Source organism: Cherax quadricarinatus, unplaced genomic scaffold (genome assembly GCF_038502225.1).
Source record: "Cherax quadricarinatus isolate ZL_2023a unplaced genomic scaffold, ASM3850222v1 Contig2488, whole genome shotgun sequence".
NCBI classification, from domain to species: Eukaryota; Metazoa; Arthropoda; class Malacostraca; order Decapoda; family Parastacidae; genus Cherax; species Cherax quadricarinatus.
In genome coordinates this window covers 37,241-60,089 of record NW_027197514.1, presented here as the reverse complement: position 1 = coordinate 60,089, position 22,849 = coordinate 37,241, and the positions used below count along the sequence as shown (strand labels likewise).

General features: G+C 39.5%; 1 protein-coding gene across 3 annotated transcripts in view; it reads left to right on the top strand.

Moving 5' to 3' along the window:
* The first annotated feature begins 204 nt into the window (after positions 1–204).
* LOC138851867 (zinc finger protein 84-like) overlaps positions 205–22,849 on the top strand; it is a 28,278-nt gene continuing 5,633 nt past the window's right edge. The window contains exons 1-2 of one of the 3 annotated variants that reach the window (XM_070081371.1): positions 613–799; positions 12,212–19,069. In XM_070081371.1, the coding sequence (XP_069937472.1) occupies positions 12,832–14,088 (1,257 nt within the window). In that variant the 5' untranslated portion in view covers positions 613–799; positions 12,212–12,831 and the 3' untranslated portion in view covers positions 14,089–19,069. Of the gene's footprint in view, positions 800–12,211; positions 19,331–22,849 lie in introns of those variants that run through there. The other 2 variants (XM_070081370.1, XM_070081369.1) reach the window with 2 other exon arrangements.

The window sequence follows — 22,849 nt, the reverse complement described above, 5'->3', positions numbered from 1 at the left end:
CTGGTCTTGCAGGAGATTTATATTGAAGCCACCTGAGAGTAGTAAGTGATCTTTGTTCATGCGGCATCAGTTATCATACTTCCTAGGTTTTCACTAAAACAGCTAATGTTTGACTGTGGTACTCTGTAGATGTTTATCACTGTGAGAGGCCAATAACACACTCTTTACTCCTCTCATACATTATGACAAATTTTATTCATTCTAGAGTATATATCATGTTTCCATGTTATTAATATTGCTTATGATGTCATATTAGATGAATTGTGATAGATAAATAAGCTACAGAGATGATATTAGCATCATATTGAAGCATAATAAACTTGTTATCGTCTTGCCTCCTACGTGTCTGTCATACACCAACAAGTTGAGTCAGTAAAGATAAGTTAATAAAGGTAAGTGTGATGTTAAATGTTCATTTATCCATTTTATTAGTGCTTTATATTTACTTTTTACTTCTTTTTTTTATTGCTATTAATTGCTCAAATTTTTGTGTTGCAAGTCAAATCTTACTCATAAATTAATGTTATTTGTGGTAGCTATAAGTCTAATTAATTTTGTTTACCACTACTTATTTTAGTCCCTTTTATATTGTGTGGTGCAATTAGTGCATATGCCTATTACATTATTTTGCAATTCCCTGTACAGGTCTCCCTCAACATTCAATTTTTCAACTTTAGCGGGCTCCACACATTCGTGAATTCCCAGCCGCCAAATCATATTTAAGTTTCCCACCACCTGCACATCCCTACTACCCTCCCCCCGACCCCAGCAACTGGCAGCCAGCCTGCTACTCAGTGTGGTGAGTGTTTTGTTTGTTCATTGTTTGTTATTAAACTATAGTATAAATAATGTCAACCCATTCATGACTGCATATTGGAATGGTCTTTCGGATAGGTATCGGATGGTGACATCATTTGTTTACTCATGAACAGGGCAAAGAATCGAACATTTCTGCTACTGCTAATAATAATAATAATAATAATAATAATAATAATAATAATAATAAGAAGAAGAAGAAGAAGAAGAAGAATACAATAAAGTTGAAATTAATTGTACAAAAATACCAGGGTTGAAGCAGTGGTGGAGGCATCGTGAGTCAGTTTGTTTTGGTTTATGCTGGAGTGAGCATTAGTCTCTGTGCTCTTCCAAACATTTCACAATAATTCATTGTGTTTGGTGATTGTAGATTGAGTGCGACTGCAATGGTTGAGGCAGTGGTTGAGGCAGTGGTTGAGGCAGTGGTTGAGGCAGTGGTTGAGGCAGTGGTGAAGGCAGTGGTGAAGGCAGTGGTGAAGGCAGTGGTGGAGGCAGTGGTTGAGGCAGTTGTTGAGGCAGTTGTTGAGGCAGTGGTGAAGGCAATGGTGGAGGCAGTGGTTGAGGCAGTGGTGAAGGCAGCAGTGGTGGAGGCAGTGGTGGAGGCAGTGGTGGAGGCAGTGGTGGAGGCAGTGGTTGAGGCAGTGGTTGAGGCAGTGGTTGAGGCAGTGGTTGAGGCAGTGGTTGAGGCAGTGGTAGAGGCAATGGTTGAGGCAGTGGTAGAGGCAGTGGTTGAGGCAGTGGTAGAGGCAGTGGTTGAGGCAGTGGTATTTAATAACATGTTATTAAACCATAACATGTATGTATATAGTGCAATATTTTACAATGTTTTCATGTATTTTATGATTGTTCATAGTTCAACAAGTTAAGGAAGCAGTATTGTATTATATTTCCCTACAGTATATTGGGGCATCAAACACTCATGATTTTTCAACATTTGTGAGGCTCTTGATCCCCTAACCCTCGTGAATGTTGAGGGAGACCTGTACTATCTTTTACTAGCTGGTACCAACTACCTCATATATTTTTTTTACATTTTTTAGTGCTATTAACTGCTCAAACTTCATATTACAAGCTAGATCTTACTCCTAAATTAATATTATATCATAGTGACTATCTGTCCATTTAACATTGTTTACCACTACTTATTTTAGTCCCTTTCATATTTTCTACTTTATTTTAGCTTTAAATAACTACATTAGTTCATATATTCACATTTGTTAAAATAATTAAGGAGCTATTTTTTAGCTTTAGAACATTTACAATGTCTTATACTTAAGTCTAATTATAGATTCACTATAAATCTTATGATTACAAGCATTGATCCTGATACCAACTTCTTATTGAATGACTTAAATGAATCAAATAGCAACTGTAATTACTACACAGCAGAAAAAACAAAGGCACTTCTCAGAGCCAACAATAACATAACTGTTTTTCTACAATGTCACATCTTTAAGCAAACATTACGATAACCTCACAGCATTACTAAATTCCCTGCATGCCATTATGTCCATCATTACTCTCACCAAAACCTGGCTAAAGCCAGATACTACAGATGTCTATGGCATTCCTGGTTACACAGCCATACACAACTGTAGGCCAGATCAACAAGAGGGTGGCACAGCTATAAACTACTCAGTCCAACTAGAATGTATCAATAATACTTGCACAAGGGATGAACATGGGGAATATATAATAGGTAAATTCAAATCCAAATACCTACAAAAACCTCTCACAGTGATAAACATTTACAGAGTACCACAGTCAAATATCAGTCATTTTAGTGAAAACCTAGGAAAGTATGATAACTGATGCACACATGAATAAAGATCACATACTTCTCTCAGGAGACTTCAGTATAAATCTCCTGCATGACCAGGACCCACTTGTAACTGAATTCACAAACACTATGAGTAACTGCATGTTGATACCAACAGCAACAAAACCTGTAAGAATTACAGAGACTAGTGTTTCCCTATTAGACCACATCTGGACCAATACCATATCCTCTTTAAAATCAGGAATAATCACAGATAATACCACAGACCACTACCCTTTCTCATAACCAATGTAGGTAAATTACCCCAAGACACTACTAAAGTAACCTTCAGGCTTCATAATGAGGCAGCTATTAACCCTTTCAGGGTCCAGAGGCCAAATTTCAAAGTGCGCACCAGGGTCCAAGAATTTAAAAAAAAAAATTTTGTTAGTTTTTCTTATGGAATGGTAGAGAATCTTTTTCTGAAGGTAATATAACAAAAAATATGAAATTTAATGGAAAATTAACGAAATTATGTTCTCGCGAATTTTGATGTGTTAGCGATATATGTGAATCAGCAATTTTGCCGACTTTGACTCCCATTTTAGGCCAATTACATTATTCCAGTCGACCAAATTCTTAGCATTTTCACTAGTATTACTTCCATTCTGTCGACTGAGCACAAGAAATTGCCAAGTCAACTGTTTCAACTACAAAATAAAGTGGTCGGAAATTGGTAATTTGGCCAATTTAACACAAAGTTCAAAATATTCCAATTTCAAAATAGGGCCCACAATAAACAATGTAGGTATTCCTGCCAATAAACTAACATTTCCTCTGTTCATTAGTTGCATTTTGAGGCTTTACAAATGAATTCCATTTTGATTTTTTATTCACATAATGAATTTTTATTCAAACCAAAAAATAGAAGATTCACTGTTTTGCAATATTCTAATAATTGTATAAATATCATCACCACATTTGTGAATGTATATTAGACCCACCAGCTGGCGTGTATTAGACATGTGAGGTCGTTTGTTTACTCTTGAACATCCGCAAAAATTTAGCATTTCCGCAATTTTGAGCTCAGTTTCAAGCCATTTCCAGTGCTAAAATCAATCAAAATCATCTCTATTTCTGTAATATGTCTTCCATTCTATCTAATGAGACCAAGAAATTGCAAATACACCTACAAAAAACATACGAAAAAACACTGCAAAGTAGCTGTTTTAATCGAAAATCATGGTCTCAGTTTTTTTCTCTCACTATACACTGTGTGCTGCATAATTTGTTTTATGTGGTGCACACATACCACACAGATGTATTCTCTCATATCTAGGCCCAAATTTACCACTCACAGCTTATCAGAGTGAGCTGAGCTCATGGCGTACATCTCCGGTTTGGACCTTGAACATAAAGCCGTAGATCTATGGCATGGACCCTGAAAGGGTTAACAACCTCACAACAGCAATGACAAACATCAACTGGCAAACTGAGCTAGAAATTTATACAGATACTGATGAATGTATTAAAAATTTTCTAAAAAAAGACCCAATACCTCTGTTACCTGGAGTTTACCTGGAGAGAGTTCCGGGGGTCAACGCCCCCGCGGCCCGGTCTGTGACCAGGCCTCCTGGTGGATCAGAGCCTTATCAACCAGGCTGTTGCTGCTGGCTGCACGCAAACCAACGTACGAGCCACAGCCCGGCTGATCCGGAACTGACTTTAGGTGCTTGTCCAGTGCCAGCTTGAAGACTGCCAGGGGGTCTGTTGGTAATCCCCCTTATGTGTGCTGGGAGGCAGTTGAACAGTCTCGGGCCCCTGACACTTATTGTATGGTCTCTTAACGTGCTAGTGACACCCCTGCTTTTCATTGGGGGGATGGTGCATCATCTGCCAAGTCTTTTGCTTTCGTAGTGAGTGATTTTCGTGTCCAAGTTCTCTACTAGTCCCTCTAGGATTTTCCAGGTGTATATAATCATGTATCTCTCCCTCCTGCGTTCCAGGGAATACAGGTTTAGGAACCTCAAGTGCTCCCAATAATTGAGGTGTTTTATCTCCGTTATGCACGCCGTGAAAGTTCTCTGTACATTTTCTAGGTCGGCAATTTCACCTGCCTTGAAAGGTGCTGTTAGTGTGCAGCAATATTCCAGCCTAGATAGAACAAGTGACCTGAAGAGTGTCATCATGGGCTTGGCCTCCCTAGTTTTGAAGGTTCTCATTATCCATCCTGTCATTTTTCTAGCAGATGCGATTGATACAATGTTATGGTCCTTGAAGGTGAGATCCTCTGACATGATCACTCCCAGGTCTTTGATGTTGGTGTTTCGCTCTATTTTGTGGCCAGAATTTGTTTTGTACTTTGATGAAGATTTAATTTCCTCATGTTTACCATATCTGAGTAATTGAAATTTCTCATCATTGAACTTCATATTGTTTTCTGCAGCCCACTGAAAGATTTGGTTGATGTCCGCCTGGAGCTTTGCAGTGTCTGCAATGGAAGACACTGTCATGCAGATTCGGGTGTCATCTGCAAAGGAAGACACGGTGCTGTGGCTGACATCCTTGTCTATGTCGGATATGAGGATGAGGAACAAGATGGGAGCGAATACTGTGCCTTGTGGAACAGAGCTTTTCACCGTAGCTGCCTCGGACTTTACTCTCTTGACGACTACTCTCTGTGTTCTGTTAGTGAGGAAATTATAGATCCATCGACCGACTTTTCCTGTTATTCCTTTAGCACACATTTAGTGCGCTATTACGCCATGGTCACACTTGTCGAAGGCTTTTGCAAAGTCTGTATATATTACATCTGCATTCTTTTTGTCTTCTAGTGCATTTAGGACCTTGTTGTAGTGATTCAATAGTTGAGACAGACAGGAGCGACCTGTTCTAAACCCATGTTGCCCTGGGTTGTGTAACTGATGGGTTTCTAGATGGGTGGTGATCTTGCTTCTTAGGACCCTTTCAAAGATTTTTATGATATGGGATGTTAGTGCTATTGGTCTGTAGTTCTTTGCTGTTGCTTTACTTCCCCTTTTGTGGAGTGGGGCTATGTCTGTTGTTTTTAGTAACTGTGGGACGACCCCCGTGTCCATGCTCCCTCTCCATAGGATGGAAAAGGCTCGTGATAGGGGCTTCTTGCAGTTCTTGATGAACACAGAGTTCCATGAATCTGGCCCTGGGGCAGAGTGCATGGGCATGTCATTTATCGCCTGTTCGAAGTCATTTGGCGTCAGGATAACATCGGATAGGCTTGTGTTAATCAAATTTTGTGGCTCTCTCATAAAAAATTCATTTTGATCTTCGACTCTCAGTCTGGTTAGCGGCTTGCTAAAAGCTGAGTCATATTGGGACTTGAGTAGCTCACTCATTTCCTTGCTGTCATCTGTGTAGGACCCATCTTGTTTAAGTAGGGGCCCAATACTGGACGTTGTTCTCGATTTTGATTTGGCATAGGTGAAGAAATACTTTGGGTTTCTTTTGATTTCATTTATGGCTTTTAGTTCTTCCCGCGATTCCTGACTCCTAAAGGATTCTTTTAGCTTAAGTTCGATGCTTGCTATTTCTCTGACCAGTGTCTCCCTACGCATTTCAGATATATTGACCTCTTTTAGCCGCTCTGTTATTCTTTTCCATCGCCTGTAAAGGGAGCGCCTGTCTCTTTCTATTTTACATCTGCTCCTCCTTTTTCTTAGAGGAATAAGCCTTGTGCATACATCGAGTGCCACCGAGTTAATCTGTTCTAGGCATAAGTTGGGGTCTGTGTTGCTTAGTATATCTTCCCAGCTTATATCGGTTAGGACTTGGTTTACTTGGTCCCACTTTATGTTTTTGTTATTGAAGTTGAATTTGGTGAATGCTCCCTCGTGACTAATCTCATTATGTTGTTCTGGGGCTCCGCGCATACATGACTGAACCTCAATTATGTTGTGATCTGAGTATATTGTTTTTGATATGGTGACATTTCTTATCAGATCATCATTGTTAGTGAAGATGAGGTCTAGTGTATTCTCCAGTCTAGTAGGCTCTATTATTTGCTGGTTTAAATTGAATTTTGTGCAGAGATTTAAAAGCTCGCGTGAGTGTGAGTTTTCATCAGAGCTGCCTCCTGGTGTTATTACTGCAACAATATTATTTGCTATATTCCTCCATTTTAGGTGCCTTAAGTTGAAATCCCCCAGGAGCAAGATGTTGGGTGCAGGAGCTGGAAGGTTTTCCAGACAGTGGTCAATTTTTAACAGCTGTTCCTAGTTCAAAGAATGTTTTGAGTTATTTTAGCAGTCAAATAACTCTCCAGGACAGGCCCCCATGTTACGTTGGTTGTCCCTTATTACTTTGATAGTAAGGTTCTCACTACATGTTCTAGTGTGGGGTAGCTTTTACTTAATGGCCTTATCTGTCTAGGGGTAATACTTACATTATGGCTGATCATCCTGAGTGTCTCATATCCTCTCACCAGCCCTCCTCACAGGTTATGTAAACTACTACTATAAAAATATAACTGTATTCTCAATAGATATGTACAGAATATACAATTACAGCCTCACACTTTAAAAACAAAGATCTACACACTCCATAGCTGTTCTCGCACATGGTGTACCTTATTAACTTTTGTCCTTCTCTCTTGACATAACTCTGGGCTAACCAGTGTTTTGACACACTTTAGTCACCCTGGGTATGGTGGCCACAACTTAAATTATAAAAACTCACCCCTGGAGCACACATGATGCCCCAAAAGATAGGAGAAGGACCCAGAGATCCTGCCAGGTTGAAGGTCAGCCACAGAGAGAGAGAGTCAGTGAGAGGGAGAGAGAGAGAGAGCCTGGCTAAGCTCCCCCCACCAAAACAAAAGACTGTTGCCAAGCACAATTCTCCAGTTACCACAATGCTACCACACCTTAATTTTACTTTTACAAAAAGAAATACAACTTTATAAACTACTTATTTAAATTGTGTGTCTATGTGTCTATAGTATAACCTATTATATTGAGAAAAATAGGCTTGACCCAGCTGCCTCTCAGTCATAAGGTTGATCAGTCCTTCTGACATTTAGAGCAAAGTCCCCATCAATTCAATATAATTAGGTATTCCAGAGTAACTTTCTTTCTTTCTTTCAACACACCGGCCGTATCCCACCGAGGCGGGGTGGCCCAAAAGGAAAAACGAAAGTTTCTCCTTTTACATTTAGTAATATATACAGGAGAAGAGGTTACCAGCCCCTTGCTCCCGGCATTTTAGTCGCCTCTTACAACACGCATGGCTTACGGAGGAAGAATTCTGTTCCACTTCCCCATGGAGATAAGAGGAAATAAACAAGAATAAGAACTAGAAAGAAAATAGAAGAAAACCCAGAGGGGTGTGTATATATGTGCTTGTACATGTATGTGTAGTGTGACCTAAGTGTAAGTAGAAGTAGCAAGACGTACCTGAAATCTTGCATGTTCATGAGACAGAAAAAAGGACACCAGCAATCCTACCATCATGTAAAACAATTACAGGCTTTCGTTTTACACTCACTTGGCAGGACGGTAGTACCTCCCTGGGCGGTTGCTGTCTACCAACCTACTACCTAGTCCAGAGTAACTGTTACTTATAAATACATGTTGGGTCCTATAGCCCCATAACACCCCCACCTCCAGACGAAGTCTCACAAAAGCTAGCCGTGTCCCTCAGGATACGGCTAGTAAAAAGTATATTGCTTAAGTCTGAAGGCGGTAAACAAGACTACTAGAAATGCTACATATTTCCCAGCACCATAACTACTCTTCACTTTACTGTTATTTACAACAGATTGCAGAATTTTTTAGAAAAGCATTTTAACCATACCCATATACTCAAGGGTGTAACTATTTACAATTTTAGTGACTTTTAAACAATACACATTACAATGCAAAAATTGCACACAATGCCCACTGTGAAAGCCCGCACCAACAGGCCTGTGCCTCTGCTACGGTAATCCAGCAAGCAACTGGTACTCCAGTGTGGCATCTTCCTGATCAGGAGACGAGAGTAGAGCCAAACCCAGAGTAGTCAGGTGTACACCAGGCAGGAAACTTCACAAAACATGTCAAGGTGTCTCTCACTTGGTGGCCGAACCAAACAGTGAGACTTCCAGTCAACACTCACGATCCTTAACATGGTCAGGCACTCAAGCCCATCTTCCGAGGTCCCACTCCACACAGATCCTCCAAACTTACGAAGAGGAGGCTGACATAGAACATGGAGGGGTCCAAGGGACCACAAAGGCAAATCGTCGGGCCGTTTTGTATATAGAGCACACCAAGACACAACATCACATACCTTCCTGAACGTCTCACGTTACCGAAGGTTGTCAACTACTGCCTCAACTCACATTTACGTACACCCTGACCCTCGTCACACTTTTGGCTCTGACTCGACTCCTTCACAGTCAGATGGCTGGTAAAGAGTACTCAGGCTCGCCGAGAGTTCACCACTGCAAAAACAACAAGGTCAGCACATGATAAACACTATGTACGAAGTACGCACCATGCATCTACATGAAACATCTAGAGAGAGCATCAGCAACCACATTCTCTGAGCCTTTTATATATTTGACTTCCAAATTAAAAGGCTGTAGGAACAAAGCCCATTTTAAGAGTCTGATTTTAGTCACTATACACAGGAACAGGATGAAGAGATCCTGAGACATGTACAAATGCTGAATAGTGCTTGTAACTGCTAAATAAGCCACCTTGAGCCCAAAGAAAGCTTCTAGTGCCAGCCCCATGATAAAGAAATAAAGAAACGCAATAAAATTCAAGAAAAAACTCATAGCAAAGTACCAAAGTGGAGGAGGAAGAGAGAGGGGAGAATGTGCCTTCTGCAGTGATTCAGTGATTCTACGATATGCACGATACTAAAGCAGCAGGTGTCAATAAAGGCTTTAGTGCCAGCCAGCGATAAAGTGTAGAATTAACTGTGTAGCAAGTAAGTTAAGTGAGTAAGCAACAGAAAGTGACACGAGAGTAACTCTCCAATGTTGTTGGATGTGTGTATATCCGCTGAACATACGCCGGCCTGCAACCTTCCACCGCCCTAAACATCTGCAAGCATCTCCTCCATCAAACTAACTAATTAAACTAATATCTCCAAGGTAAGTGTAAATATAAAAGTGTAAGTATAAAAGTAAATATAAGTGTAAATATAAAAGGACCCCAATGGAAATAAGTCACTCTGACTTGGGTTATCCTAGGTACTTTACACATATGCTGTTATGTATGATAATCTGTGTAACTTTATTTGTGTATACCTAAATAAACTTATAAAATAAAATGTGAAAGTTTTTTATTTATATATTAAAATGTAAATATTTCTTATTTATAAATTATATACATATATTGTTGGTGTGAATAGCGGTGGTGGGTTTTGCTGCCGTCTCCTCCACCACTAATATGTACGGCTTCTCTCAGTGACCCTTATAAACCCAACAACAACACCACCACCACTTACTCCTCACATACATTATGACATATTTTATTCATTCTAGAGTATATATCATGTTTCTATGTTGTTAATATTGTTTATTTTGTCTTATTAGATGAATTGATAGATAAATAAGCTGTGGAGATGATATTAGCATCATATTGAAGCATAATAAACTCGCCTTCCTCTTGGCTCGTTCCTGTTTTCCATACACGAACAAGAGTCAATAAAGGTAAGTGTGATGTTTTGTGTTCATTTATCCATTTTATTAGTGCTTTATATTTATTTGTCATTGTTTTCTGTATGTATATCTCTATTTAATCTTTAAAAAAATATTTTTTGTTAATATTTTTGGATATCTGAAATGGATTAATTGGGTTTCCATTATTTCTTATGGGGAAAATTAAATCAGCTAAGGTCAAAAAGGGAGAGAGTATGGAGGAGGTGAACGTATTCAGATATTTGGGAGTGGACGTGTCAGCGGATGGGTCTATGAAAGATGAGGTGAATCATAGAATTGATGAGGGAGAAAGAGTGAGTGGTGCACTTAGGAGTCTGTGGAGACAAAGAACTTTGTCCTTGGAGGCAAAGAGGGGAATGTATGAGAGTATAGTTTTACCAACGCTCTTATATGGGTGTGAAGCGTGGGTGATGAATGTTGCAGCGAGGAGAAGGCTGGAGGCAGTGGAGATGTCATGTCTGAGGGCAATGTGTGGTGTGAATATAATGCAGAGAATTCGTAGTTTGGAAGTTAGGAGGAGGTGCGGGATTACCAAAACTGTTGTCCAGAGGGCTGAGGAAGGGTTGTTGAGGTGGTTCGGACATGTAGAGAGAATGGAGCGAAACAGAATGACTTCAAGAGTGTATCAGTCTGTAGTGGAAGGAAGGCGGGGTAGGGGTCGGCCTAGGAAGGGTTGGAGGGAGGGGGTAAAGGAGGTTTTGTGTGCGAGGGGCTTGGACTTCCAGCAGGCATGCGTGAGCGTGTTTGATAGGAGTGAATGGAGACAAATGGTTTTTAATACTTGACGTGCTGTTGGAGTGTGAGCAAAGTAACATTTATGAAGGGATTCAGGGAAACCGGCAGGCCGGACTTGAGTCCTGGAGATGGGAAGTACAGTGCCTGCACTCTGAAGGAGGGGTGTTAATGTTGCAGTTTAAAAACTGTAGTGTAAAGCACCCTTCTGGCAAGACAGTGATGGAGTGAATGATGGTGAAAGTTTTTCTTTTTCGGGCCACCCTGCCTTGGTGGGAATCGGCCGGTGTGATAATAAAAAAAAAAAATAAGGTCAAAATTGGTTAAAGGCAATCTCTCAGGAATGGATTAATGCTGTTACCTGAGGGTCCACTGTAATTAGTTTAAAAAAACTATTTTTTTTTGTGAATATTTTTGTCTGGAGCGAATTAATTATATTTCCATTAATTCTTATGGGAAATATTATTTTGGTTTTTGGCCATTTTTTTTTTTTTTAGGCTGAGCTTCTGGAACGGATTAAAGCTGATAACTGAGGGTCCACTGTACTTGGTCACAATTTTTTTTCTCCTTGTGCACTGTATGCTGAAGGGTTTGTTTTATGTGGTGCACACTTACTGCCTCGACCTATTCTCTCATATCTAGGCCCAAATTTACTGCTAACAGTTTATCTGAGTGAGCTGAGCTCATCACATAGAATTAGGATATGGACCCTGGCTTCAAAGCTGTACAACTACAGCATGGACCCTCAAAGGGTTAAAAATGTAAATGTGACGGTTTTCTTTTGTACATCATGTGATAATAAAAAAATTGTTTTCTTTTCAGTATATTGTGTTAGTACTTGATAGATAGATAGGTAAGCTTATTTCTTTGTAAAGGTTACAATGTGTAATTACAATTTTGTTTTGCTAAGTACAAAGAGAACCTCTATCATGCCGGGGCATTTTGAGCAAACTAATCCTAATACATAGTACTAATTAAAACAAGACAAGATAATAAGTATGTAGTAACTGTACTTAAAACTAGACAAGAAGTAGTGGTTAACTGTTTTACAATTTTATTTAAACTTAATATAAATGTGAGGTAGTAAGGTGGAGTAAGGTTATGTAAAATTATCTTGAAATTTCACACAAATTCTATATAAGAAGTAATGGTTCAGGTGGTAATATTTCATGAATTGGTGGAATATTGTACTAAACTCTCTCATGTTTCTATTTCAGAAGTATTTTGTGGAACACTACCAGGCTGTATCTTCCCAGACAATATATCTTCAGTACTTCAAGAAGCACCAGTGTTAAGTGTCTTCAACAACAACTGATATTGCAGAAGTGTTTTGTGGAACACTACCAGGCTGTATCTTCCCAGACAATATATCTTTTTTACTATGAGAAGGGCAACACTTGTGATTCTTATGAATTGTATGGCAATTCATCAATAAATACAATTTAGTAATGCTGTAGTTAAAATTTAAAAAAAATCTGTTTTTAAACACAAGAGCAAATAATAAAAATATTCTTTTGTATTTATACAGTGTTTTAGTACATATAGAGTGTTGTAATACATTTGTACAGTGTTGTAGAACAGTGTAATAGTACATGTATACAGTGTTTTAGTGTATATATATACAGTGTTGTAGTATGTATATTAGTCTTCTAACACACAAAAAAAAATCATAGTAGTCTTTAAAGATGAAAATAAACTTTATTAGTGCTCATTGGTAGAAAAAGTTTACCAAAAAGACTAAATCTTGAAATACACTTGAGAGTACATAAGAAAGATTAACTATACCAATGTTGAATGACTAAAATATTTTAAAATGAAGTAACTTCCTTTGAAAAATATGCAGAAACATAAACCATTTCAGTGTTCAGAGTGTCAGAAATGTTTTACTGTGAAAAGCCATCTTGTGAAACATACACGTGTACATACAGGAGATAAACCATTTCAGTGTTCTGAATGTCTGAAATGTTTTACTGAAAAAGGCAGCCTTGTGAAACATATGCGAATACATACAGGACATAAACCATTTCAGTGTTCAGAGTGTCAGAAATGTTTTACTGTAAAAAGCAGTCTTGTGGCACATATGCGAATACATACAGGACATAAACCATTTCAGTGTTCAGAATGTCTGAAATGTTTTACTGAAAAAGGCCATCTTGTGTCACATATGCGAATACATACAGGACATAAACCATTTCAGTGTTCAGAATGTCTGAAATGTTTTACTCAAAAAAGCCAGCTTGTGTCACATATACGAATACATACAGGAGATAAACCATTTCAGTGTTTAGAATGTCTGAAATGTTTTACTGAAAAAGGCCATCTTGTGTCACATATGCGAATACATACAGGAGATAAGCCGTTTCAGTGTTCAGAGTGTCTCAGATGTTTTAGTCGAAAACACATTCTTGTGAGACATATGCGAGTACATACAGGAGATAAACCATTTCAGTGTTCAGAATGTCTGAAATGTTTTACTCAAAAAGACCAGCTTGTGTCACATATACGAATACATACAGGAGATAAACCATTTCAGTGTTTGGAATGTCTGAAATGTTTTACTGAAAAAGGCCATCTTGTATCACATATGCGAATACATACAGGAGATAAGCCGTTTCAGTGTTCAGAGTGTCTCAGATGTTTTAGTCGAAAACAGAGTCTTGTGAGACATATGCGAGTACATACAGGAGATAAACCATTTCAGTGTTCAGAATGTCCGAAATGTTTTACTCAAAAAGGCCATCTTCTGACACATGTGCAAACACATGCAGCAGTTAAACCTTTTCAGTGTTCAGAATGTCTGAAATGTTATACTCTAAAAAGCACTCTTGTGATACATATGCGAGCACATACAGGAGATAAACCATTTCAGTGTTCAGAATGTCTGAAATCTTTTACTCAAAAAAGCCATCTTCTGACACATGTGCGAACACATACAGCAGTTAAACCTTTTCAGTGTTCAGAATGTCTGAAATGTTTTACTCAGAAAGGCTATCTTGTGTCACATATGAGATTACATACAGGAGATAAACCATTTCATTGTTCAGAATGCCTGAAATGTTTTACTGTCAAAGGCCATCTTGTGTCATATATGTGAGTACATACTGGAGAAAAACCATTTCAATGCTCAGATTGTCTGAAATGTTTTTCTGAAAAAGGACATCTTGTGACACATATGCGAATACATACAGGTGATAAACCATTTCACTGTTCAGAATGTCTGAAATGTTTTACTCACAAATACCAACTTGTGTCACATATGCGAGTACATACAGGAGATAAACCATTTCAGTGTTCAGAATGTCTGAAATGTTTTACTCAAAAAAGCCATCTTGTGTCACACATGCAAATACATACAAGAGATGCAGTGGAACCTCAGAACTCGAGCCTAAACCTTTCAGGGTCTGTGCCATAGTTCTATGGCTTTGAAGCCAGGACCCTTCAAAGTAGGTTCCTTGATGCTGGTGAGGGGCTCTTCATCTAGGGAATTGGATTTGTGCTCTGGTTCCCTGAATGCCTTCCATCCCCCCACATGTGCTACATAATCCTATGGGTTTAGTGCTCCCCCATGATAATTTGAAGCCAGGGTCCAAACCATAGAACTCCGCCAAAATTCTAGCGGTCTTAAATTTAGCACGAGAAGGCTGGTAGGCATACAAATATGAGAATGGGTCTGTGTGGTCAGTGTGCACAGTATACAGAAAATCTAGGCGCCCACATGGCATTGTGGGAATGCTGCCTCAGTGTGCTTTGTTTACCATGCCTCCTGGCAAGGCAGCTCTCACTCCAAGGCAAATTGGGGCTTTCCTCTTCCTAACTGATAGTTCTAACACTGATAGAAGTAGATCTAAAGAGGAATCCTATGGTTTTGATCAATTTGTGACCCAAAGCAATGCTCAAGATATTGAAAATAGTGCCGAAAATCTTGACGACCCTCAACCTTCCACCTTGGGTGTTGGTGTGTCTCAGTCATGTTCATCTGTACCTTATTGCAAGAGAAAACTAATGTTTTTTGCATGGCCAGGCCTTGGGCATGAGTAATGGTGATGATAGTGATTTGGACTTTGAATTTATTGCTCTTGATGACCATTCGAGTAATGCTAGTAATGAATCATATTCACCAGTGAAGCGTCAGTATATTTGCCACCGCATGTGTTTGGGTAGTGTACCATATGCAATTCCAAAGGGACGGGGTACATCCTGTAGTACATCCCATGGCCCTAAACCTGGAATAGACAGTGAAAGTGAGGATGGTGTGGCTACACTTGGTATTGATAGACCGCAGGCATCAGTAGGTGGTGGTAATGGTGGTGGTGGTGCCACGGGCTCACAGCATGATGCACCAGCCCAGACTGAGACCCACACAGCTGACTCATCAGATCCAGGACAAAGTGGAGTGTCAACCACCCTCACACAACAACCACAACTACAACCACAACCAGCTTATCATATCCATTATCCACCAGCAAACTGAATCTGGGATTGGCAGCAAAATCCCACTTTTGTACCCAATCCCCATCAGTTTGATGACACTGCAAATGAACTGGAATTCTTTGAACTATTCTTCAACAAGCACTTGATGGAAATATAGTCAAGGAAAGTAACAAGTACAGTGGACCCCTGCCTTTCGGCATTTTAGTTTAATATGTTTATTATGCACCCCATACCCATCCTGTGGGCGGTAGTCAAAAGATTACAGAGGTACATAATTGGTCCAGGGACTGGACAGGGACTGAGCAAGTTACAGAGGTAATGAACTTTCGGCGGCTGTGACTTTTGTGAAATCTGACTTTCTGCAATTTTTTTGGCAAAATATAGCCTCGTGGTTCGTGATTGGCCTTGTGATTCAGTGACTGTCTGGTATGTGTCCAAGTAAGCGGCATCCCAGCATCAGCACACACACAAAGCCAGTCTCCCACACCATTCACACTCGGTGTGCCATTGTTTATCAGTGAGTGGCCATCACCCCATTGGTTTATACAATACATTTCGTAATAATCGATTGTTTTTTGTGCTTCTTGCAACTGCTAAATAAGCCACCATGGGCCAAAAGAAAGCTCCTAGTGCCAGGCCTTTGGTTAAGAAGGAAAGAAACGTGATAGAATTCAAGAAAAAAACTCATAGCCAAGTACCAAAGTGGAAGACAGAGAGAGAGGGGAGAATGTGCCTTCTTCAGTGATTTAGTGATTCTATGATATGTACAATACTAAAGCAGCAGGTATCAATAAAGGTTATTGCACCACTCAGTAATAAAGTGTAGCATTAACGGTGTAGCAAGTAAGTTAAGCATTTAAGCGATAGAAAAATTACATAAAAGTAACTCTCCAATGTTATTGGAGGAGTATAGAGCCACTGAACATATGCTGCCCTTTTATCTTCCACCACCCTAAACCTCTGCCAGCATCTCCTCCATCAAACTAATTAAACTAACATCTCCTCCAAGGTAAGTGTAAATATTTCTTATTTATAAATTACATACATTGTTTTAGTGTGGTTGGTGTTGGTGGCTTCAGCTAGCACCTCCACTACCACTAATATGTATGTCTTCTCTCAGTGGCACTTATAAACCCAACACCACCACCACCACTTACTCCTCACATATGTGACATATTTTATTCATTGTAGAGTATGTATCACATTTCTGTGTTATTAATATTCTTTATTAGATGAATTGTGATAGATAAATAAGCCGTAGAGATGATATTAGCATCATATTGAAGCATAATAACTCGGCTCCCTCTCTCCCCTCTCCTACCTGTCTGCTATGCACCAACAAGAGTCTCCAGTAAAGGTAAGTGTGATGTTAAATGTTCATTTATCCATTTTATTAGTGCTTTATCTTCATTTGCCATTACTTTCTGTATGTAAATCTATATTTAATCTTTAAAAAAAATATTTTTTGTTAATACTTTTGGGTGTCTGAAATGGATTAATTGAATTTCCATTATTTCTTATGGGGAAAATGGTTTTGCCAATTGTGAATTTTGACATTCAGCAGACTCTCTGGAATGGATTAATCATGAAACTGGGAGTCCACTGTATTTTGAGTACACCATGGCAAATACAATCATATCACCACAATCAAGGCTACACTGATGGAAAGAGACAACTGTAGTTGAAATGTATTTGTTTTTTGCAACAATAATGCTTATATCTCATATCTATAAGCATAATATAAAATCATATGAGTCTACAGATCGGCTAATTTCTACCCCGGCCTTCAGTGAAATCATCCCAATGAACAGATTTATCTTACTGTTACGTATGTTGCACTTCTCTGACAAAACCAGGCCTGACAAGAGTGATAGGTTATGCAAGATTAGAAATGTTTTTATGCATCTGAAAAAAAATTTCAACATGTACTTTTATCCATTCAAGATTCTTGTAATTGATGAGTCTTAGATTTTGTTCAAAGGCAAATTGCCGTTCAAGCAGTATAGTATATCATGCAAGATGAAACGCTTTGGTATAAAGCTGTTTGTGCTGACTGTGAGAGTGGCCTGGTATTGGACATAATTGTATACATGGGAAGTAAAACATTGAAAGATACCAGGATGTTATTGGGTATCTCAGTGTCGTGTGGGGTTTGTTAGGAGATACGAGGGTTGAAGGTAAATACCTTGTTGGATGGTAACACTATATATTGTCAGACTGTGGATGAGAGGTGGGAGCCAGGCCTGCAGTGTTCTTGCCTGTTCATAGGTGGTCCGTCGAGTGAGACTGAGGTAGCTCGTCTCACTGCCTCAAGCTGTACCTCGTGATGTCATACCATCACAGGCATAAGGGATCTTCTATATAAACACATGGATGGTACTATGATACTCAGCTAATCTATATAACATATGTAAGGGGATCAGCAACTATGCTGACATCAGGTGATGAAGTGGGAACAATGATGGCACCATATCTTGGTAAAAAGCATTCATTATATACTGATAACTGATACACAAGCCCATTGTTCACTGATTTTTTGCAGGTGAACATGAAAAATGTGTGTGGCATAGTGCTTTCTAATCATAAACATATGCCCAGGTTCAACATAGGCACTTGGTAGTGGTGAGGTGCAGGTGTTTGCTGCCAATGACATCATGGCATTATGGTGGCATGACAAACGAGATGTCACATTGTTGGCATCCATTCACCATAACAAAATTAAAGACAGTGGCAAGATGGATAGGGTGACTAATGAACGTATTCTAAAACCAGCTACAGTGATTGATTATGCACAAAACATGCATTTGGTTGACAAATGTGATAAATGACATGCTTTGTCGATTGTGTTCGTAAGAATTGCAAGTGGTACATGAAACCTTTCTTCCATCTAATTGACATTTCAATGCTCAATGCATATAGTATGTACCAAATAAAGACTGGCAACAGATCACCATGTGGTGAATTTTGATTATCTGTTGTCAGACAGCTAATAATCAAGTACCAGGTAACAACAACTGCTGTACAAAACTGTCCACACATTAATCAAGAATTACCCAAGTGTTTGAGGCGGGAATTTGATCACTTCCTAATACAGCTTCCTGCAACTAAGAAGAAATGGGCTCAGAAGAGATGTGTTGTCTGTGCACAAACAAAACGACAGCAACAAAGATGCAAAGACACTCGGTTTACTTGCGAGGAATGTAAGATACCACTGTGCATGGTACCTTGTTTCAAATACTTCCAGAGACTGCATCCATTCTAGGAAACTTTTTTTTGTTTCATTATCTACAGAAAACTATTCTTTAATTCTTTACGAAAAAATTTTTCCACACATTCTTCTACCCTGGTGCACACTTTGAGACTTGGTCTCTGGACCCTGAAAGTGTTAATTTGTTCCAGAAGGCTGTTCAAGTGCTGATCTGTTCTAGTACCAAAACAAATTTTTCCTATAAGGAATAATGTAAATTTGGTTAATCCATTTCAGACCCTCAAAAATGCACTTAGTGACTTTGTGGTGTATTTTTGTATGGTATTTATGACTGTATTCTCATTTTTTTGATCTCATTTGATAGAATGAAAGATATATTACAGAAAAAGATATGATTTTGAATGGTTTACAGAATAAAAGTACAGTGGTACCTTGACTTACAAGTTTAATTCATTCCATGACTGAGCTCGTAACCCAATTTTCTCTTGCAGTGGAGCCTTGGGTAATGACATCATAAGCTAACGACAAAATTGGGTAACACTACATTTTTACGTCAAAATATTGGCTCGGCTAATGACAAAAAACTTGGCTAAAGACATTCTTCCAGAATGTGTCAGTGGCCCGCAACTGCCAGGAACTCCATGGTACAGGCAGTGTGCCATTGTTTACAAGCTAGTGAAGATGATTCCACGCATAGGTGTGATATATTTTGTATTATTCCATTGTTTTTAGTGCTTGTAACTGCTTAATAAGCCACCATAGGCCCAAAGAAGGCTTCTAGTGCCAGCTCTCTGGAAATGAGGGTGAGAAACACTATAGAATTCACGAAAAAGTTCGTAAAAAGATACAAAAGTGGTGGTGGTAGAGGGTGCTTCCAGGGTACTTCCCCACAAACCAGCCAGGGTACTTCCCCACATACCAGCCAGGGTACTTCTCCACAAATGAGCCAGGGTACTTCTCCACATACCAGCCAGGGTACTTCCCCACAAACCAGCCAGGGTACTTCCCCACATACCAGCCAGGGTACTTCTCCACATACTAGCCAACCAGCCAAGGTACTTCCCCACATACCAGCCAGGGTACTTCCCCACAAACCAGCCAGGATATTTCCCCACATACCAGCCAGTGTACTTCCCCACAAACCAGCCTGGGTGTGAGGGAAAAGTAGGCGTAAGTGGGGTTAAGGTTGTTCAGGCAACCAGGAACCATTAGCGAGTTACGTCGCGCACCCCCTCCCCCTCTGGCGGGCTGGGGCGAAACTAGTTCTTGGTGTCTGATTTGTTCAAATTTCTACTCCTGGTAATATTGACCTTACCTGGTGTGGGGTGAAGTTTGGAGAGTCACTTCACCTCCACTCTTCTCCTAATCAGGTAGGGTGATCTACCTTAGTCTATCCTCATAGGGAAGGTTTCTGATACATGGGATCAACTTTGTCATCCTCCTTTGTACATTTTCCAGAGAATTTATATCCATTCTGTAATAAGGTGACCAAAACTGTGCAGCATAATCTAAATGAGGCCTAACCAAGGATGTATAGAGTTGAAGAACAACCTGAGGACTCCTATTATTTATGCTTCTTGATATGAAGCCAAGGATTCTATTAGCTTTATTGCGAACACTTATGCACTGTTGTCTTGGTTTCAGATTACTGCTAACCAGAACTCCTAAATCTTTTTCGCAATCCGTAATATTAAGATCTACATTATTTAGTTTATATGTGGCATGGTTATTGTCCTGTCCAACATTTAGAACTTTGCATTTGTCTATATTAAACTGCATCTGCCACTTCTCCGACCACTGCATCAGTCTATTCAAATCTTCCTGGAGTGCTCGAATGTCCTCGTCAGAATGAATTCGACGGCCTGTTTTGGTGTCATCGGCATACTTGCCGATGTCGCTCTTTATGCCCTCATCTATGTCGTTTATGTAGATTGTGAACAGCAGGGGGCCCAACACTGACCCCTGTGGAACACCGCTCGTGACACTTCCCCACTCTGATTTCTCCCCATTTATGCAAACTCTCTGCTGCCTATTTGTCAACCATGCCTCTATCCAGGAAAAAATTTCTCTTCCTATTCCATGTGCTTTAATTTTCCTCAATAGTCTCTGATGTGGGACCCTGTCAAAAGCCTTACTGAAGTCCATATACACAATATCATATTCATTACCATGATCTACCTCCTCAAATACCTTAGTGAAAAAAGTTAATAAATTCGTAAGGCAGGAACGCCCCTTTGTAAAACCATGCTGAGATTCGTTGATTAATTTATGCTTTTCAAGGTGGCTACGAACTGCCTCGGCAATTATTGATTCCATAAATTTTCCCACTATGGAGGTTAGGCTTATTGGTCTATAGTTCGAAGCTAAGGACCTGTCACCTGTTTTGAAAATAGGTATCATATTTGCCATTTTCCACTTATCTGGCACCATGCCAGTTTGTAGTGATATGTTGAAAAGATTAGCCAAAGGTGTGCTAAGCTCCTCTTTACATTCCTTTAGAACCTTTGCATACAGTTCATCAGGGCCTGGGGATTTGTTAGGTTTTAATTTATCTATTTGCCTAAGGACCATGTCACTTGTGACCCTAATAGTACACAGTTTATTATCGTCCTGTTCTACATAATTTATCATTACTGGAATATCGCTGGTATCCTCCTGTGTAAAAACTGAGAGGAAGTATGTGTTAAAAATTCTACACATTTCCTTATCACTGTCAGTGAGCTGACCCGAGGAACTTTTGAGTGGGCCTATCTTGTCCCTGATCTTACTTCTGTATACCTGAAAGAATCCTTTTGGGTTAGTCTTCGATTCTCTTGCAACTTTAACCTCATAATCTCTTTTTGCTTTTCTAATTCCCTTTTTTATTTCTCTCTTTAACTGAATATATCGATTTCTCAATTGCCCCTCTCCTCTTTTGATTTGCCTATATATGCCTCTCTTTTGACCAATCAGATATTTTAATCTATTGTTCATCCATTTAGGATCATTTTTGTTTGATCTGATTTCCCTATTTGGAACATAATTTGACTGAGCAGCTAGAACTATGCCCTGGAAAGCATCATATCGGCAACCATCACCACCTACCTGACCCTTAGTCAGGTCATTCCAGTTCAGCCCACCTAAGTAATTTTTCAGTCCTATGAAATCAGCCAAGCGAAAGTCAGGGACGGAGACTTGATTGCCATTATTAGGGGAATTCCATGATATATTAAAACTGAGTGATTTGTGATCACTTTCCCCAAGCTCATCATTAACCTCAAGATTATTAATTAGTGTTTCCCTACTGGCAAGAACCAAGTCAAGGAGGTTATTTCCCCTAGTTGGCTCTGTCACAAACTGTTTTAAAAAACAATCCTGGATCGTATCAAGAAAGTCACCTGACTCTAAATTTCCTGTCAAATTGCTCCAGTCAATCTGTCTATAGTTGATATCTCCCATTAGCACAACATTTTCGTATGTAGATGCCTTACGAATTTCGTCCCATAGAAGTTTACTGCACTCCCTATCAAGATTTGGGGCCCTGTAAATCACACCCAAAATTAGTTTTTCTCGGCCCTCAAGAAGCTGTAACCAAACTGATTCAGTGGCTGACGCTTCTAATTTAATATCTTGTCTAACACAACAATTTAAATTGTCTCTGACATACATCGCTACTCCACCACCTTTCCTGTTGACCCTGTCAGTGTGGAATAATTTATAGCCTTGTATGTGACATTCAGAGGGCATCTCTCTATCTTTCAGATTGAGCCAGGTCTCTGTTATAGCAATAATATCTATGTCTCCTGCACTTGCAATTAATCTTAGCTCATCTATCTTATTTCTTACACTCCTGCTATTAGTATAGTAAACCTTAAGGGAGCTAGTCCCTTGCTGCCCTCTGCTGTCCCCCTTTGTTTGCTGACCTGATCTATTGTCTTTATTTATAACTTCATGCTGAATGCCTTTTATACATTTACTGTTTCCAACCCAAGTGTTGCAACCTGCTTGTTTCCCACACACACCCATACCTCTATCTTCCATCAGTTTAAAATCATAGGCATTTCACCAATGGCCTTCTCAATCGAGTCTGCAAGTGCTACCACCCCAGCCCCAGAGAGATGTACCCCATCCCTTGCATACATATCATGTTTGCCATAAAAGTTGTTCCAGTTGTCAATGAATGGGATTGCAAGTTCCTTGCAGTATCTGTCTAGCCAGCAATTTACACCAATTGCCC